Source organism: Malurus melanocephalus, unplaced genomic scaffold (assembly GCF_030028575.1).
Source record: "Malurus melanocephalus ecotype Western Australia unplaced genomic scaffold, MMel_1.1 scaffold_136, whole genome shotgun sequence".
NCBI lineage: Eukaryota > Metazoa > Chordata > Aves > Passeriformes > Maluridae > Malurus > Malurus melanocephalus.
The window spans coordinates 1-20,643 of NW_026623368.1; the positions used below are offsets into that span (position 1 = coordinate 1).

The 20,643-nt window shown below is 37.1% G+C and overlaps 1 protein-coding gene across 1 annotated transcript; it reads right to left on the reverse strand.

Moving 5' to 3' along the window:
- Positions 1–61: 61 nt before the first annotated feature.
- LOC130576344 (vacuolar protein sorting-associated protein VTA1 homolog) lies at positions 62–18,126 on the reverse strand (the record flags this gene model as incomplete). The annotated part of the gene is made up of 4 exons (XM_057370926.1): positions 17,962–18,126; positions 4,204–4,298; positions 813–940; positions 62–158 (listed from the first exon to the last, which is right to left on the reverse strand). Coding segments are annotated over exons 1-4 (429 nt in total), but the record flags the coding sequence as incomplete, so codon positions are not given.
- Positions 18,127–20,643: the final 2,517 nt, after the last annotated feature.

Here is a 20,643-nt window from a genome sequence, read left to right on the forward strand (position 1 = left end):
AAATTCATATTCATGAATTATAAAAGCAATGTCTGTGCTCAGAAAAGCAATCAGATAATACACTCATATGCCTGACACTTACCTCTTCCGAGAGCTCCCCAAATACCGTTAGAACATCTATCAGGAGACTGGCAGTATAAAAGGACTTTATCATGTTTCTGGAAAAAAAGAAAACGTTTTGCTAACTTGGTAATGCCAGTCTCTCAAAACCGTATTTTTGAACTTGTAATTTTAGATCATACTGGCTTATTTCAAGCCAAGTACCACTATTTTTTTTCTTTTAATCTGATCTTACAGAAGTTACTTCACAACATTTAAATCTAGCAATATATTGGTTAGTCTCCTAACTACTATGCAGAAAATGTTCACTATTTTTTAAAATTGGTCATATGTTCTGCACTTAGTTTCTAGTTTGGAATGCTCTGTGTAGAACATAGGAAATCCTGCATTAGCTTAGAAAAATACATGAGCAGGAATTGCTGGAAACCAAACCACATAATGGATCATCACTATTTTACTATCACTGGTCAATAGAAACTATAACATAACATGCTTTATGTAAAGAAAGCACCGTATTAGCCTGTGATTTTAGAAGGCTTGCTAGTAGGTGAGCAAACTCCTACGGAACATAAGGAAGATACCAGTTAATGTGTGAAGTTAGACCTGAAAGGAATAACAAATCAAATTTTCCACAAGATTAAAGAATGTATTAAAGCCCAATTCTTGTTTCCAGTCAAATTAAAGAGTTTGGACATTCACATTCCTTGACCAGCATCTTAATACAGATAAGAAAGCCAAAGATTTTCACCTACTTATGAAATTGCCCAGCTCTGTCTTCATTGTCTGCATACAAAAACATTTTCAAGGCATAATTCTCCACATGAGCAGAACCAACAATTTCCTGAGTAATTGCTTCATTATCACCAAATTGCTTTTTCATCTGAAAAATGTTGGAAAAATACATTAACAACTTTATTAGACCACAGCAATTTTGCAAACACAAAAAGAACCTGCTGATTTAAACAAAGTCAACTACAATTTAAAAAGAAACAACTTACACTTTGTTTTACATATCTACAGCTTCTAACATAACAAATGCTAAAAGCATCATGTGAAAGACAAAGCACATTCTTTTGGAGAGAGAAATATTGTGAACAAGTAGCTCTGAATCTTCAGCCACAAAATGCTTATAAAAACCACTGAAAATCCCCAAAATTTTAAAAGTAAACACAACTACAATACTGTGAAGGAATAGCAAAACATACATTTTCCCTTAGTATCTGAAAGACCAAGCACTTTGAAGCCTGTGTCAGGATTCAATACTTTCAATTCAATACAATTCAATACTAATGCATGCTTTATAAAGGTGCTGTAGATCAGAGTGATCATGTATCTTCCCTCTTCTAAGTTTATTTCACTGCAGTTCATTRCATCTTTCCAAGTATCTGAGTCCTACCTTGACCTATCTAGGGACCTATGGATTTACTGGAATTTTCAGTGTAAGCAGTGTTTTTCCATTCAAAGACCTCTTTTCAAAGTTGTTAGAGAACAAGAATCCTCAGGTTTCCTAATAAAAATCAGTAAAGCAAATAACTCTTAACAGTTACAACAGGTGGATTTAGAGCTTCTGAATAGGCTTACTGTTTGCACATAAGGAAATCTCAGGTTATCCTTAGAGAACAAAAACAGGAACACTGCATGATACTAACCCACAGTCTTTATTTTGCCAAAAGATGTAAAAACAATCTCTGAGTAGTTGTTATTTTTCACTGTGCGTGCGAAGAAAATTTAATCGTGCAGGCAGCATTTCCATATTTTTAGATTGCTGCCAACTTTACAAGAAATAGAATGTAGCCAGAAAAGTTACTTGATTTTCGTAGTTAAATATAAGCTTTCCAAATAGAATTTTAATTTAAAGGCTTTAATCAAACTATTCTATAGTTTCCATAAAGCATTTGTTTAACAAAGTGTAATTTTCTTGTGAAAGTACCAAAATTTGTAAGTTCAAATGCAACACTGAAGCTAACACTGGAAGAAAGCTGTTTGTATAAACATCTATTTCCCCAACATATCTGTATACCTCACACTCAGAACACAACTGATTACTATACCTGATCTGATGCTCAATTATTTCAAACACACAACTGACACYGTTAAATACACTCCKAAAAGTAGKACAATTAACCAACTTGTTTACTTTKAAAATGATCCTTCACACAATCTGTGATTCAATACAGCAGTAGTGGCAATAATTTTACATGTTGATACAAAATTTCAACCTAAAATCTAGGCATTTACGTTTAATTTTACAAAAATAGCCAAACTCAATGAAACAACAATAGCAACAAAAAACATTTAAATGAAACAGTTACACATTGGAAAAGCAAAACAACACAATGGTAAGTAAAAATATTTCTGACAGAAACATGCATTTTAGAAACAAAATCACTGTATTTAATTCACATATTTGGGACATTTCTTGCAAAAAGCACACCTGCAAATTTCCAGCTCTGTCTACACATAGTTTATTCTAAGCTATGATGAAGCTCAGGATGAGCTGCTGTTGCACCCATGAAAACCGATGGTGGGTACGATCGTGCGGACGCGCGGGAAGTGCAGACCCGCCGCGCCCCCCTCGCCCCCTGGTGGTTATGGGCAGACGGGAAACGGCAGCCACTAAATTACAGCAGGGGTTCAACTTTTCCATAAACCCAAACTTACCAGCCCCAAAACTGCTCTATTATGCTTGTTTAGAGCTGCTCTCTCCAACTTCCCACCACCTGGATACACAGAAGAATCTTCAATACCTGTGTATCAGTTGTCACAGACAATCTTACCAGCAACCAAGGGGTGAAACCGGATTTTTGCTGCTTTTTTAAGTCTTTCCAATTTTGAAACAGAAGGGGCAACTGAATGCTGCAGATTAACTGCTGCAGTACCATAAGTAATCCAGCAAATTCCAACAATTCTTACGAAATGACGAGCAGAATCTGAGTTTTATAATCTCACCTCTCCTGCCATCTCCCTCTCCCTTTGAACACAAAACCCAGACTCATTCAAGATATCAAAATCTAATGAAATAATACACCAAGAAGTCACTGAACACGGAATTTCCCATTGCAAAAATCAGTGATAAGAAAAGCAAGTAGAACAAGGTATGGAAAAAAAACCCCACAAATGGTCCATGTTTTGWTTTTTTCTGAAGAATCACRGAATGGTTTGGGCTGGAAAGCACCTTAAGAGTCATCTAGTTCCGACTCTCCCGCTGTGGACAGGGATGCCATTCACTAGATGAGGTTGCTTGGGACCTATCCAACCCGGCCTCGAATACTTCTGTGGATGAACCATCCATCTTTCATAACTGAAGGCTGTTGCACTAGTTTCACACAAACTCTTCAGGCATTTCTACATTTTGGATGGAACCACCAATACTGAACAAAAAAAGAACTGCTGYTTTATTTTTCAAGATTACTTTCTGCTTCCAAATGAGCACTTAAGACCTCAAAATCCACCAACTTCTTCCTTGGAGAATATGAAAACTAGAAGGCATGAACATAAACAGCTCCCAAAACCTGAACTGACCATCTGTACAACAACTTTACCTTTCTTTGCTTAATTCTATTCTATTTAAGGCTTTTTAATAGTATCAGGTCTAYTCAGAAGCGCACAGCGTTTCTATCCCTTACCCACACAGATTAGACTGTGCTTACAAAAATTCCTGAAATAAAATCTCTAATCTSTAACACAGCATACTGAAGAATATTTTTAAAAACTTCCKGGACATAACAGTTTAGGTCAAAAATTTCAAAAGCATACAAAGACTAGRCTATCAAGTCCTACAGCAGTGAAAATAACTCTACAGACTTCAAGGAATCAAAGGCAAATCAATTTAAAGGTCCTCTAGAACACCTGCATTTACTTCATAATGAATTATGATTTGTCATGAGACTGTGTGAATAAAGCTTTGTAATTGATGCTGTCTACACAAAATCTGTGGTAAAAATTCAATTACATTTGTGCATGTATATACACATACAGCTTTATCTCCCCCCAAACCTTTTGTGATTTATTACATACAATTGAAGTTTACACAGTATGCTTGCATGCAGAATAGCTGCAGGGAAGAGACAGTATTTTCCAGAAGTTTAAATAAAAATTCCATTAATATGATTTTTATTGAGGAAAGCAATAAATTCTACTTACRGCTTCCAATTGATCCATAAGTTTGGATAGAAATTTACGGCATTCTGGGGTTTTACTATCAATCTTCATCCCTGTTTGCATTGCATACAAACGACCTTGAAATGATACAAAACACACAAAAAACACTGAAAGTGATTATCTCCGGCGAAACCCATAAGTAAACAAAACAATGCCCCCCAACACACCTGAAAGACAAACTCACGAGTAAATCATGTACTGACTCCAGTATGAGTGAGCAGTGATAGTGGAAGGTTATTTTTTGGTGTTGCAGAGATACTAGGAGATATTTTTAGAAGATTTACGCTTTATTTTTCCCCAATGACTATTTCTGCTCATTTCAAGCTGATGTTTGCTTCACTGTTATGCAATATTAAGTGCTTTTATAGATTTCCCCCACCCTCATTTGCAACTCTAATAGGAATTTCAAGTTGATTGAGAGAGTACATGGATATAAATGTAACTTAACACAGCAGGAGTCAGCCTTAAAACACTTGAACAAATGTATTAATGGCATCTTCTATCTCATGTACCTGCATACAAAACATCAAAACTCCCAAGACACAAACCTGATCTTTAAAGCAGACAAGACAGACTTTATTGAATTTCCTTGGAACCAGAGTTGCCAGTTTTTAGTAAGATCTTGAAAATGAATGATTAACATCTTCTGATTAAAAACTGTATTTTGACTACCAAAAATCCATGAATTTTAGATTTGCACATGGCAGAACTTTATAGGCTTCATGAAACTGGGCAAACCCAAGCAAGTATAATTTACTATGATTAACATACACCAAGAAGGGAAAATGGCCAGAAACATCCAGTAATCAAATGCAGAACATTTTCTACTAAAAAAAAAAACCCAAACATTTCTCTAACTTTCAATTCTGACTCTCAAGGGAGCCCCACAAAACACTTTCAAATGCAGTTTAAGAATCAAAAGTTGTAACTTCACCAAGTATTATCATGAGGTAGTTATTATGGAATACCCCATGTCCTTCTTGCAGGACACAGACTTCTGCAAGTGATCGTTACTTGCTTCACAGCAACATCTCACTCCTCTCAAACATCTCTTCATACACTAGAGAACCTTCAAATAACCTCAGTAACACATGAATGTAACACAATTGTTATCACAYTGCACCTCTCCTGACACTTGCTGCAGAAGAAAACATTATATGCCCAAAAGCTTGTCTGCTTTTCCCATCKATTAGCAGTTTGTCTAATAAAATTAGGTACCTTTCTACAAAACTTACTTTGATTTTACTGCTGAGCATCATAATTTAACTAATTTTCCTGGACTTTTAGAACATATACAACTGGTTGACTTCAAATCAGACAAAGTGTACATTCCTTATCTGGGACTAAAAAGCTCACTAATTTTTGAATGTCAAAGTTGTTGGGTTGTCCAACACCCTCCACAAAAAATAAAATACTTCTGCTCTCCATAGCCTCTCTAGTTTTATTACAATGTAGAAAAGGATCTAGCATCTTTGTATGCAAGCATTCAGTAAAGAACAACCAAGTGAAAGTCCTGAACAAAACCAAAGGAATTAATAAAGACTACTACATGGTCAATTTGTCATTGACCATGACAAATGAAAGAATTGCTATGTAGGTGTCATCAAGTGGCAACATTATTATTAAGCTAATTAYTGACAGGTACCCTTAAGCCCATGTTATTTATCTTCTGGATGCTGACATGTTAATGTTAAACATTACAAAACTAGCACATGTAAAGTTGAAATTAGATTTCAAAGAAATTCAAACACAGAAAGATACAGAGAATTGTATCTAACTAAAATTAACAGTCGATCATCAATTAAAATACCATTATCACATGACAAGGAGTGAATGCTCAGTCTTCAATTAAATTGCTTTTTAAGTACATACTTGATTGTAAGCTCCCTGAACACATTTCATGCTATAATTTACCAATATAAAATGTAAGAATTAACGTAAAATTGCTAAACCTATGAGCCATCTAGATCGGTTTTTTCTTTTTGATGGATACAAAACTCAGGTATTTTCAGAGGCAAATAAATTAATTTTAGATTAATACACATTAGGGTGACAAATTCAAAATACATTTGGTCATTACAGGATATAGATTTATCTTACTTGCTGAAGTATGCATCTTCAGATCTCTTCCATAAATCATTKACATAAAAAGAACTCTGTTTCCATATAAATAGGTATTGCAAATGTCTTTAGTCTTGATCAGTTTAAAAATTACAAGATCTTCTAATTTGTAACTGTTACTYRTGTTACCTATAYGATTTTGKTTTTTTTAATCTTWTTGCAAATATATCCATTTAAATACYGAACACCAWGTAATTTTTTCTTCACTAATATCCCAARGGGTTTATTTACAGAACTGTGTCATCTGTTTGCTTTGTATGAAGCCCTGAAAAGCCAGCACTCCCCCCTCTTAGGATTTCAGAGGCTGAGAAAGACTTTACGACTCCTTCAGGGACTCCAATGAACAAATGCAGAATAAGTCTTGAACACACAGAAATCACATGGGAAAAATAACTAGAGATAAGAAACATGTTTTTTTTGTCCATATATAACTTTACACTGTGGGTGACATCAAGCAATCCTCCACACCAATACCACTTCCTCCTTACAAAAGGTTGTAGGACCAACGTACCCAAGGTTCTTAGGTTGGTAAAGATCAAATGACTAAGTACCATAAAGCACAAACTGTCAAGAAATCAGTAAAGGCGCTCTAGCTGCAGCAGGTCTACAGATGCTAAGAACAGAGACATCCTAGAGACAGACTATTAATGTCACCTGAGATAAGATTAAGTGTGTTCCACCTGTCAGAGCAATTACAYTGCTGTACCACACAACTGAGACAGTTACTACATGTAACCACCAATTCCCAATTTGTACCACTGCCTACAGAAATTATTAAGGAGATTTCCTGGAAGTTCTTACTAACTGGTAAAAGGTCAAAGCACACTTAAGTTATCCTAACAAGAGAGTCTWCTGTGATCTTTAAAAGCTTTTGAWTTTTTGCATGCTCTGGATTTKTTGCATGCTCACTTCTTCACATACATTTATATKTTTGAAGGGAGGACTAACTTGTCCAGAGACAGRCCTCTGATGAGGGAGTCWKWGAKAWARRSRMAAAWAYWRTTYYTKYYTTYTTWMKTAAGTGGCAATCAAGAGAGAGCATGATGTCCATGAAAACAATTATTGAGAGACCATCACTACCTAGCASCACTGTGTCAAAAGGCAGTCTTGGTTCAGATACCATTGATAAAACAACCTGATTGCAATGAAAGATGAGGCAGCCTTCAGGCCAGAAAATGCAAACTATACACTACTACTCAAAATCTCTACACACATTAGTTTCAGTTGATGAACTATAGATACAGAAGAAAAGTACACTCTCCACAGTCTGMATCTCATCTGTGACACACAAAATGTTAAATACATTTAGCTATACTTACTGATTTACTCAGTGCTGCTCTAATTGAAAACAGGGCTTTAGGATTGAAAATCTCTATCATTACACTTACCAAGCAAACAGAAGGTTCAATAGTGGAAAAACTCAAAGAACTAGAGATTTTTAGGGACAGAAACAAAATAGGAAAAGGAGGAAATAATCTGGTAGTTATCTTTAAAGACACTACTGAAATAAATAAAATTATCTTTTAATGTTTTGAAATTATCTGTCTGCAAAGCAATAYGGGAATGAATCTGAAAGCAGTAAGCCATCTTTTGCCTTATTGCTGACAACAGGAAAAAGTATATACTAATTCTACTCTTTCCATTTTTGAGCATTACTATATCATATTCCTAAGGAAAAAAATTAATTTATTTCCAAATGCAAGTTCTTCCACGTCTGTGTCTTCTGTCATCCTCTCTGTCTAATTTTGAAATGTACCAAGTATTCTACATGAAGGCTATTTGTAAGATTGTGCTGGTTTTAATACTACTACCTTTGCCAATTAAGGTGTTCAGTAGCGTATCTTTTACTTTTGYGCGTACTTGATCACACAAGTATCACTTACGGTAAATATACATGACAATAACTGAAAAATACGTTTTAATCTAGTGAAGGAAATCTATTAATGCCCTTTTCCTGCCTAACTKGCAGCTAATAGCAAACTAATCTCATCGCTCAATTTTCATCAGCAATGAGCAAAACACACCTTTCCTGTGTTAATACCATCAGTCAAATTTTAAACTGGCAACTAATAGTCAAAGAACTGGCCTCTATATTTATGTTGGCAGGTAATCTCAGTAGCAAATAACTCATGAGCAAGAAGCCAAAAGTTTACCACCTCCAACACCTCTGCTAAGAATATCAACAGCAACATGAGTTCAGCTATCTCCTTCCCCCACATCAAAAAGAAAAATTATTTACAGTCCATTAAATACAGCTGTTCTGATTTCTGTAATATTGCAAAAGCAGTAGACAGTATTATTACTATGCTTGCTAGGTCACAAAACTTTTGCTTTAATGGAAGATAATCTCCTGAACAGTATGGACACCACAAAAGAAATCCTCTTAGTATTCTGTACTACAAATGCATTGTTTGACCTTATAGAATATCACCCTTGAAAGGCCATTTTACATGAAAATCATATCGGTTTTCTCTTCAGAACGTCTCTCTATACATTGAAAAAATGTKTAAAGTGCATGTTCCTAATGACTACTGATATATTGTTAAAACTAAAGAACTTGACTTACAGAAGCCATTGGTTTAGGAACTTCTGATTAAAAAATTCCTCTGTGAAAAGCCAAGCTTCTGGAAATGTTGATGTAAAAAAACAACTACACCCATACATTGCAGCTGCAAAAGTTTTCAAGTTTTTAAAGCCTAAATGGAGTATATGAAGAACGTAGACAATCTYGRAATTAAGTGACCTGTAATTCTTGCCTYTCTTCACTGTGTTTGATGAAGACCTGGAATATCTGGAAACAAATAGGTGAATGAAATTATTCCTCCTTTTAAAATTTATTTTATGCACTCAGCTTTATAATAAATACAACTATTTTTTGCCCCGTCTATTCAAAATGAGTAGTAAAAAAGACTTATGTGGCCAATCAAGTAGTATAGTATGTGCATAAAGGAGGCTACATAGAGCTAATGTTTAAATATTAAATAACATTATAAGTAGAGCTAAAGTCACTTGCAATTTTACACACAAAGACACAACTGTTTTGCCAATTATTAACTAAAAGAGTTTGCTCTCAGTTTGCAGACAGGACATTTATCTTCAAATTCATAAAGACTTGGCAAGTAATCATTCTCACAAAAATGTCTTGCCAAGACAACTACAAAATATACATCTTGATTTGCTGCCCTTAATCTTTGTTCAGTTAATATTAAGTGTGGGTGTGCTGGCTGGAATTATACACTGAGCTTTACAAAAAACTTCTCTGCCTTTATTTATGTCACGTAATACCACATTATTTTCCTTTGCTAATACACAGCACAATTTCAGAGCAACTATTTTGTCTTTAGTATGTGCCAGACATTCATCCCTCATACACAGTAAGTCACTCCAGATTTATGTTTGGATAACAACTGAAACTCCCCTCACTCCCATTTTAAACTAATTTTGTGCCAAGGAAAAAATACCAGAGAACAAAAGTTCCAGCCAGCAAGTATGCACAATAGGTTGATTCTCTATCTTCTAAATTCTCTCCTACTATCCATTTTTCTTTTTCCTGGTCAAACAGGATCAAAAGATTATACTTCTCTTTCCCTGTGCTTATCTAATTCTCTAGCATAGGAAATAAATTATTGGCAACTGGGGTATTTTTGACATTTGATAGTAACAAACTGACATAAAATAGTAACAAACAACATGGCAATACATTTTAGTCACATTTTGATGCTGATTAAGGGATGAAAGCTTTCCCAAGCTGTAATTTATTACTCATTCATATTTTACATCTTCCTCTTCTCTTTGTCAAAGCACTGACAGAAAAATGTTGGCTAAATGCTTGGCACAGGAAGACAACAGCTGGAATACAAATGTGGGAAGCAAGGCGCACAAAGACATTAAATTGGATTTTACCRAAATTCAAAACTACTGGACACATATATTCATATGAAAATGAATTCTTGCTTTCATGAACATTGATGTGTCATATTTCAAACATGTAATTTCTGCATGCAGATCATAAATACATATTTCTGCATGGCTAAGTCCAAGCTGCCATGGACTTAGCCAATTCCAAGACTTYTAAAAATAGATATAACATACTGACAAACAAACTTGGAAGGCCTTACACCGTCTCTTAATTACAAGATGCTGAAAGAGACTGGCAAAAGATGATATTAGGCTGGCAGCATCAACTGAAAATCTAAAACATTCCAGAGAAATCAAATTACTTCAAATACTTACTTTCAATAAGTAAAATAAACTTAGGGAAAAATGTAAGAAAAGAAATCTGAATGCAAAAGTGGGGGAAATGAAGACTACTAAAAAATTTAATTAAGAAACTCAAAAGAGTATAGCATCATKACCCTCTCATCCCCTCAGATTCTTYTATAATATTCTAAATCTTACTGAAAAAAATGGGTGCATAACAGTACAGTTACATACAGTTACATTCTATGTACTGGGTTACATTCTAAACAAATTTTGTCAAGTCAAAATTGCCTCATAAAATCTTGAAAGTGACAGTAAGTCCGCTTWCATAATAATAACAAAAACAGCAACTTACAGACAAGCCAAATAGATGAAACAAAATTTTCAAAGACAAACACAACTGGTAACTATTAAGGTTAGATGACAAAACAAATAACATAGTAACACCTACTATGAATCTCAGGAAATTACTATYTTCTGCGCTATGGTACTTCAGTCTAGTTTAAGGGCTTACTTTGGTCTTGCAGAATTTGAGTATGAGATTTATATGTACAATTCATTGGCTTCTAATCTATTCTACAATATTTAAACCACTCATACTTTCAAAAGCTTGTTTCTACAGTTTAGTAAAGAAAATAAAGTATTTCCAATTAAAACAGAAAAATTACATTTAATGTAGGTTTTATAGCAATTGAGATCTCCAGAATGCAAAAAGAGGAGAAGGCAGCTACTCTGGATTAGTTGTGGTCAAGTCATGAGGATAAAACAGCTTGTAGTGATTAGAGCACAAATCTGAAACTCCCTCTCATTTAGTTTAAACTGAAAGAAGCCTATTTCATGCCTTCAAACTACTCTGAGGTGAACCAAAGCACCACAGATGACCACGAGATAAGCATCCAAAGCGTGTACTCCTGACCTTAATAATGGCTATCAGCATCCACAGCTACATCAGGAGAAATGTCACCAGCAGGTTGAGGCAAGTGATCTTTCCGTTCTACTCAGCACTTGTGTGCCACACCTGCAGTCCTGGGTCCAGTCTGGGCTCCCASTATGAGACATAAAAAGGGCCATAAAGCTGATGAAAGGCTAGGGGCACAGGGAGAGGAAGAGAGTTCAGATTGTTTATGTCTTGAAAAGCAAAGGATCAGAGGGTCTTACCAATGTGTGAAAACACCTGCTGTGAGGAAGGGGCAATGGGGAGAAAAGACAAAGCCAGACCTTTGTCAGTGGTGCCCAGTGACAGGACAAGACRCAATGGCCTCAAAATGCAATACAAGGAATCCCATTTAAACGTAAGAAAAATCTACTGTAAGGGTAATCACACACTGGAACAGGTAGCTCCCAGCAACTGTGGAGTCGCCATTCTTGGGGGTGTTCAAAAACTTCCTGCACACAGTCCTGACCAACCTGTTCTTGTGATTATGCTCTGAGCAGGGGATTGGACAAGGGGATGTACCAAAGCTCTTCAACCTCAATAGTTCTGTGATTCTGCAAATCAGAATGTTGGTGYTGATGCATCCCTTCTTCAAAGGTAGCAGCATACCTCAGGCAGGAAAAGACAGAAGTTCAAGCTTAAGAAATATATCCCAAAAAATGATGAATTATATGGTGGAAAAAATGCACCTTAGTATATTTCCACCACACAAGTGAAATGTATGCATTTTATACAAATACACGTAACTCAGAAGAAGTTTCAATCTCTGAAGTACACTTGTTCTATTTAATGTTCTGATTCTTATCTCTGTCAGAAGAGATTATTAAAAAATGTTACCTCTGTAATTGAAGCCCAAAATACTACACAATAGTTGATATCATCTTAATTTTTGCTCCTACCCAATGTCTGCTTTGATGACTGTAAGATTTATATAATTATCATTGTTATTCCTATCACTTTTTAGTTTTTCTGTCTCCACAAAGTGATTTTAAGAGCACAGTSTTCCCCACTCAAAAATCTTTGAAATAATCAGAGCAAACAAATTAAGACTGAAAACAGAAAAAAAAGAGCACAAAGGGAAAAATATAAATGGAGAAACATTTTTAGTTTATACTCACAGAAAAATCAAACCAAATCCCACATACACTAAGAAATTGGTGTCTACTTCTTAAATATTGGACCACTTTAACTTATCCTGAGTAAAGAACAGATTCAATTTACTTTTCAGTATGCAAGCTCTAAAAAAATGCCTTTAAAACGTTTATTGTATAAGTAGCCCATAAAATACTTTTCTGCACCAGCAATACGAGAATATGGAAAATGTACTTTTAAAAATGGATTATATAAAACTAATACAAAAGATGGATATTTAAACTGGAAAGCTCAGAAATTTGATCATACTAGATATGGAATGTTATAAGCATGTTCAMTTCTAGTGTCTCAGTATAAATGAAGTCATTAAGTATGTGCAGAATCTCCTCAAATACAGCAAATAYCCGCAACTTTTATTTTCATTAATACTTCTAAATTAGATGCATCTTCTAAACTTGTCATTCAAAATGCATCCAGATACAATATAAAGTTGAATAAATTAAAAGCTCAGTTAAATATTTGACTGTTATTAGTCCACTGCTTTAAGGAAGGAATCAATAAAAAAACAAACGTATTTCAGTTGCAAAATTACACAGTAACTGTACTTCCCAAATTCTTAGCCAGACCAGAACTTTATTGTCTATTTTTTCTCTAATAGTAAGAATAATCAATACTAAAGGAAGTCTTAAAATTTGTATGCAGGAAGAAGATTGTTTCATTTATGTCTGACTACACTTGAAAGTGAAAAGCCAATAATTTAACAGAAGGATATTTCTGTTAAAAGCTGAATAACTTCTGGTTAAMGAGGTTGTCAACTAGTTGTGGAAGAAAAATTTTCTCTTTTGCTTTTCTCCCCGGCTTGACCTCACAAAAGTATTTTTCTGGTGTTTCTCCATCTCAAAAATTAAAAATTGAAGATTTTTTCATAYCTCTTTTATACAGAGGAAATCTACTGATCTCACATGATTGTTTTCTGATGTTTAGTAGACGGCAGAGCAAAATAACCATACCTTTGCTTTTTGAAAGTTATTAGAATCACAATTTCTCATGTTGCATGCTCTGACTATCCAAACACTGCTCATGAAACATCAGTCCTTTTCTGGCAACTCACTGGCAGTCTCTCAATACTTTGAATTAGAATATCAATGTACCGTAAGTATAGAAGTATAAAATACCAATCATCTTTGCAAAGAGTTTAACAACATTACTGGAAGGCTTAAACAACAGCCATTACGGAAAATTTTGCTTTAAGCTCTAAACCTGAAAGTTTTGGAAGATACAGTTACCTCTCAAACCTTGCAATTAAAAAAACACAAAAATGTATCAGTCAAACTGCCTATGCCACAATTAGACATATGATCTCCTCAGTTATTAARGACCAGAGATTTTTTAAATCAGAGCCTGACTCCTTGTGTCTACAAAATAACATCTCAAATTAGTCAAACAGTCAGACTTGTGTAAGTTTTTAACATAAAAAGTTTTTTTTTAAACTACCATTTACTTATTTGCCTTTTGCTAGGCAACCAGCAAAAGTAGTATACTTTTCTGGTATTCCCTTATACCTGCTGAACGAACTGACCTTTACTGTATGTGGAATAGCTACCATAGCTACCTACTTAATGACAATAATTAAAAAATAATAAAAAAGTGAAAAAAGGTATCATATGGGGAATAACGCGTTTAAAAATAAGGCAGTAGATTATCACAGTGCTGGACACTTACATTAACCATTAAGTGCGTAATCTCTTTTAAAGAATTATTTTGTGAGATCATGTCCTCTTAAAAACTTAAAAAAAAACCCTGGAGTCTTTAATTCTCTACAGTCTGCATTCTGGGTAAAACAAATGTTATAACCATGCGAATTTATGGTACAGACTGTCAGGAAAAAAAAATGTATTTTAATTACTTCAATCATGTCCATCTAGTCTTAGTAGATAGGTCTAGAAAAAGTAACAGCCTACACACAACATACAAAGCTACTGATCATATTCTACTTTGAATCTGGATACCCAAAAAGAGGTTAAGAATGAAGGTTTTGAAAGGATTATACAGGACAACCTGCAATAAACAAGCCTTTAAATTTCTGCAGTGTGGAAGTACCATAAAAATAGCTATATTGTGTTATAGYGTACAAGAACACCAATGTTCAACATTTTATTTTTCATGTGGAAAATTCTGTGGCAGTTGAAAAATACAAATAATCCCTGCTGGAGCTATTTATATTGTGCAAAACAGATTAATGTTAATTAAATTACTGTTTCTATAAACAACATATGCTAGCAATACCAAAAAAGCAGGAGTCCTGCCTTCGCCCCAAGCCACTGTGTCTTGCTCCTTGTCTTTGTCTGTGTGGGAACACAGCTGTTTAAGCAGTGGTGAATTGGCCTGGTTRAAAAATAGCTTATTATTGTCTCTCATCACACAATTACATCAATATTTGCTTCTAAAGCATGTTATGGCTGGGAATGAGAGGCCACAGAAGGGCTACAGCATTTTCTTTAGGTGGCATTACTGATTCATGCTAGCTTAATGCTTAAAATGCACTGCAATGCAATGTAGAGGMAAAAAATTAACACGGTGTAGGCAAATAAAAGATGGTAACTACTACTTAAATTCCCAGCCTTAAGACTACACCAGTAGCACCTATGATGAGAAGCAAAAGTATTAACTAGTACACTAAATAGTTCCTCTGACAATTTTACTGTAAGCTATGGAAAGTCATATTTTAGGTTGCAAACATTTTGCCAGAGTTCACTTGCTTCTGATGCTCAAATTAGTTTGTGGCACAGCWCAAATAATTAGAAATATAAAAGTGGAAATTAACTAAAATTAACATAAATCAAAACCTAGCACACATAAGTCCATACTGCAAACCACTGTGCCATGGAAACATTAATAATACTGTGACCAAAACTTTTTTCTGGGTACGAGCCATTATGGCAACATTCCAAAGCTATAAACACATCACTGTTCAGATGATARTTGCATCCACTACCTGACCAATGCTCCCCTTCACGGAGTGGCTGTGTAAGCAGCTTTGTGATGGAACACGCAGCACTGTCCCCGTGCATGGCCTTTCACCACAGGGTCCACCCTGCTGTGTCTCACCAGCCTCCTGATCCTGGGACACRCAGGACACACAGGGTGCCAGGCGTGCGCCTGTAGAGGAGGCTGGAGGAGAGAACACTACATGACCTAGCAAAAACAGAGTTTTCCTCAATCTATTCCTTCCACACAAAACATTATATAAAATGTATAGAGCTTCTATGAAACCCATTTCAAAGGCTCCACAAAGAAATGCTCTCTTTTTCAGTGAAGCATCTAATGAGAAGCATTGTTTTAACCCTACATAAATCTGTGTTGTTTTCAAAATATTACCTGAAACGTATTCTGGAAATTTTTTGCATCCCCAGATCTACACTTCTAAAATTCCATCTTTTTAGTAAGGTTTTTAGTATTCAAAGCACGACAGCAGTATATAGAATACAATTTTTTTGACAGTTGCAATGTTAATAATTAATACTTTGGGATTCCATGTAATTGCTCCAAACCTATGATGTTAAAAATTAATGGTTCATAAACCTTCCTTTTGCTTCAAAGCCAGAACTAAATGAAGAAAAAAACAACTATGGAACAGGAGTACTGCATTTTCGTCAATGCAGACAAATTCATCCACCATGGGAGGAAATAAGTGTCAACAGTGGAACACTGGTGAAAACAAATTCTTCTCCTTTGTGTATTTAAAAAAACAAAGGAACTGAGCAAGATCTAACTTGAAAAAAGAGGCATCAGTACTTTTTACTTTACGTAATACTGTAATGAAAAAGATACCTTTGCTATGTTCAGTAATGAATCAGATGTGTTCAAGTTCTCAAATGAAAAAATAAAAATCTTCAAACTACTTACACCAGACAAGGCAAGCAACTACAGAAAATGGTAATTATCGAACACAGGCTTTTTTCCCCTCTACACTAAGACTTAATATATTAAGTTTCAGAATGCAAAAAACAAAGAAAAGTAGAGAACATAGACCAAAATATTTCTGGTTTAAAATAGACTTGTATTTTATCACCTTCACAAATGCATGTCTTTTTCTTGTGTCGCAAGAAGGCATGTTACATCTGACAGAAAACCCTGAAGAAATAAAGAAAAACAAAACAAAACAAACAAAAAAACCCAAACCAAACAAAAATAAAAACAACAACAAAAAAACAAACAAACAAAAAAAAACCAACAAAAAACCAGTGCAACTTGACCTAGCCGGTGCTTCCTGCCACACACAGTGTCACTTGTCCTGTGTTTCCCCTGTATATGAAGAGCAAGTACTACTGAGAACATCCAGTGTTCTARTATGTGGCTACCTCACTTTTCTGGTTGCTTTTTTTCATATTAGCACACTATTCCTGAGTAACACAGAAAAGGTAAAATTATTCTTCTGTCACTCAGACAACAGTTCTTTCAGAGCTTTTTCCGAACTTCACGAGTTCATTCTCCTAAATTAAAATCATCTTATAAACAAAAAGTAACAGCTCTACATTTTTATTTCATTCTTCTTGRAGACAAGCCAAGCAAACCCCTCAAATGACCTCACATGTCAAAAATACCAACACTGTGATGACCCACCTTCCTCCTCTTTAAGGATGGGTTGTCAACAATATAAACATACATTTCTGGTGGTCTGCTAGTCTTAGGCACTTTCTGAGTGTTGCTAAACTGTAACAGGAATTTAAGACTAACAGCAAACTTGCATTTCTTAAACCACTAGGCAAAGTTTTAGAAATGCTCACAATCCATGCTGACAACCAGTAGCTTAGAAGCCACATCAGCTTGAAAAATCTACATCTTAATTTGCAAGATTTACAGTAAKGTTTTCCTGTGTCCATTTCAGTAAAAGATGCAGAAAAAGTGCAACCCCCTCACTCCCTTTGAGAACCTCGGCAAAGTGACAAAGCCTCAAAGAAAAGAAAGAGTATTATCAGAATTAAAGACTCTCAAACTCATAATACTTATTCAGGATGATACAGGGCAGAAAGGAGGTCTTTTCAGGAAGACGAAAACTCTGAACAGTCCTTGAATATTATTTTTTTGCCATACTTATTAGGACTATCCTATCAGGACCACTCTACTCGGTCGCGTACAAGCACGCAGCCGGGCTGCCGGAATATCCACTACGATTGCCAACAGGTTTCCCCTGCGCAAAGCCAGAGCACAGGAGAGGCGGGTGGGGCTGCAGCCGAGGCACAGCGCGACCACCCCGCACCGCCCAGAGGTGGGGCTTCCCCCCGCCCCGGCTCCGCACATCCCACAGCAGCCCGGGCGGCAGGGGCGGAGCGCTCGGCCCGGCCCGTGCGCGGGGCCCGGCGGGGCGGCGCTGCGGCCTCCTCCTCACTCACAGTAGTACGCCACCACGGGCTCTCGCTTGTCCAGCTCCTGCGCGGTCCGCAGATGGTGCTGGATGCTCTTGAGCTGCGGCGGCAGCGGGGGCAGTGCCGGGGCCGCCATGGCGCGGGCGGCGGCGCGCGGGTCTCGCTCCCGGGGCTGGCGCGCGCCGCTTCCGCTTCCGGCTCGCGCGCCGTGGGCGGGGCCGGGGGAGCGCCCCCTGCTGGCCGGGAGGCGGCGGGCGGGGTTGTGAGTCTGTCCTTCGTCCGTGGGGACCTGCGGCATCAAACGCCACCTGCGCGGCCCCTACTGCTCGAAACGCGTCCCTCAGCAGCCACGAGGAAAGGTTGGAGACCTTGGGGTGGCCSGGGCTTCCCCCTGGCCCAGCGGTGGAGCGGCGGCCTGGCCCYGGCTGCGCAGGGCTGAGCAGTGACGCCCTCCCGGCCCCTTCTGCCTCCCTTCCTCGGGCAGCTCAGCCCAAAGAGCTGTGCAGACCTGCCCTGTGGAGGTGCACCTGCGAGTGAAATCCCTCCTCAGACTGAAACGTCTTCTCCTTGGGCTGTGCCAAGCATTACAAGAGCCTGGGAGGCCCTCGGGGAGTGAACTGCACCTTTACTTCTGGACCTCTGTCCTTCATCGCCAAAAACTGTTGTCCGCAAAAATTGGTTAGTTACCTGATATGCAACAAACCAATAAATACACATTCGAGAGAGACACAGATTATTTCAGAGTTGTGCAAGCCTGGGTGTCTGATGTTCCATAAATCGAGCACCCCAACCATCAAAACGTTACTATTTATACATTTTTGCGAACAAAGGCTACAAGTTATATAGTTCTCATGTTAATTAGTATTCTGTCTTCTGTTAGTTAATGATTCTCTTGCTTCTTATGCTAATTATTGAGCACGCTTAGTCTTTCTCATTTGAGTCATTTGATTTCTTGGATCTGCGGTCAATGAATTGGTAGTCAGGATCTCCCCCTGCCAGAATTACATTTTATCCAGCTGGATCTGGTTGCAGCACAGTTGCTGAGTTGCCTTATTTGTTTCTTCCTTATTTTGTGAATTCTGCCAAATGACCCTGTGGCCTRTAAACTGTGTTCCTTGTGTCAACTATGAGTGAGCATCCTTCTCCCCAAGCTTTGTTAACCTTCTCCTGCATCTGAGATCAGTGAAGAATGACAAGTCCTAAACCTGGTAAACAAGGCAATTCTATCACCAAGCGATTTGTATTTCTAACACTTGGACCTCACGTAGAACGTGCTTCTTAGCTGCTATCTGTTTCATGGATTAAATCTCCCTTGTTGTTGATTAGGCTTGAAAGTATWCAAAAATTAAACAGCAAAGAAAATCCTTTCTTGAGGGAATTGCACATACAGTCCACATTTCTACCACATTTCCACAATACTACCATGGCCTGGCTAATAGGACTGGGTGGCTTCCTGGCAGCTGTCAGCAACTCTGTCAGCCCTGGAACCTGCATCYTATAGGAKCACYACTTCCCAGGCAACTCTTTCTYGGAGGAACTGSCAGGGATTTCTGGTTTTGCAGAGGRGGRATAAGAAGAGCAAAAGAAATRTGAACTAGTTGAAGCAAAACAATTTCAAATGGATCTCACAAGTTATTTCGACAGAAATTATTTTACTGTCTATCCTCTCATTCTCACAGCATAAACTGCGTTAAAATTTCTTTTAGAAAGCCCTTTTGCCAAACCTCTTCTTGATCTCAAAGTGGCTGTTTGCAAGGCAAGAGAATGCCAGTGCTCCAGGGCATAAAGAAAAATGCATGTTGGAGGGAGGCACAGGGCAGGAGAGGGGGCTGCATTGTCTCATTCCTGACATGGGAGAGTGCYGAAAACAGAACAGAAAGGAAATTATGTCTGAACAGAAGAAAGGAAGCCAAAAAAGGAACAGAACAAGAAGTAGTTACAGGACTGGGACTGTGGTGCTATATGCTGTGGTGCTATACTAGAAGCTGGCTGGCCCAGAGCAGCTATACCTTTGATGTAAATGCAATCATGTCACAATTACAGCTCTTTGTTAAGTGAGAGCTAAAATGGTCATGATGCCTGACTAGAGACAAAACTGACTGCAAACACATGAGCTGGGGATTKCTTTGAGTGCTGTCTGTGAAAATGAGGTGGCTAGAGTATGGTGGAAAACAATGAAAAAGTTGAAGAAGCACTTCAGTGTGAACCTGATGTAAGCAACAAAAATGCTTCCTCAGTGTTCTGGGTGACAGGACGTCATGTTYGCTGTGTAAAGAAATAGAATTGAAYCAAAGAATCACCAAGTGTATTTTATAATTCCTTTCTTAATGGCAAARAGGRAAAAAAAAAGCCTTCATGATTATCTCAAACACTTACTAAGCATTTGAGCAAAAATTAGCACAACGCTGAGAAGTGCATGGAGGCATATCAATCTCAAAGGCAGTAAGGGTGGAAGGAAGCTGGTGGAAAACAATGTAAATGAGGATGAAAGTGGTGGGAGTTTGGAAGACTAAGCAAAAGAAAAGTTTAGAGACACTTGAGAATGCAATGAGTGCCACAAAAACAAATGGCAAATACAGGAAAGAGAAGTGTTGACAACCACGGGGAAATAATTTCTTTACATAAACATAATATCTCCATCAACATGTTCCAGAAACTAATGGCAGAATCAGGCACAGGAAAACATTCACACTAAAAGGCAATAATGCA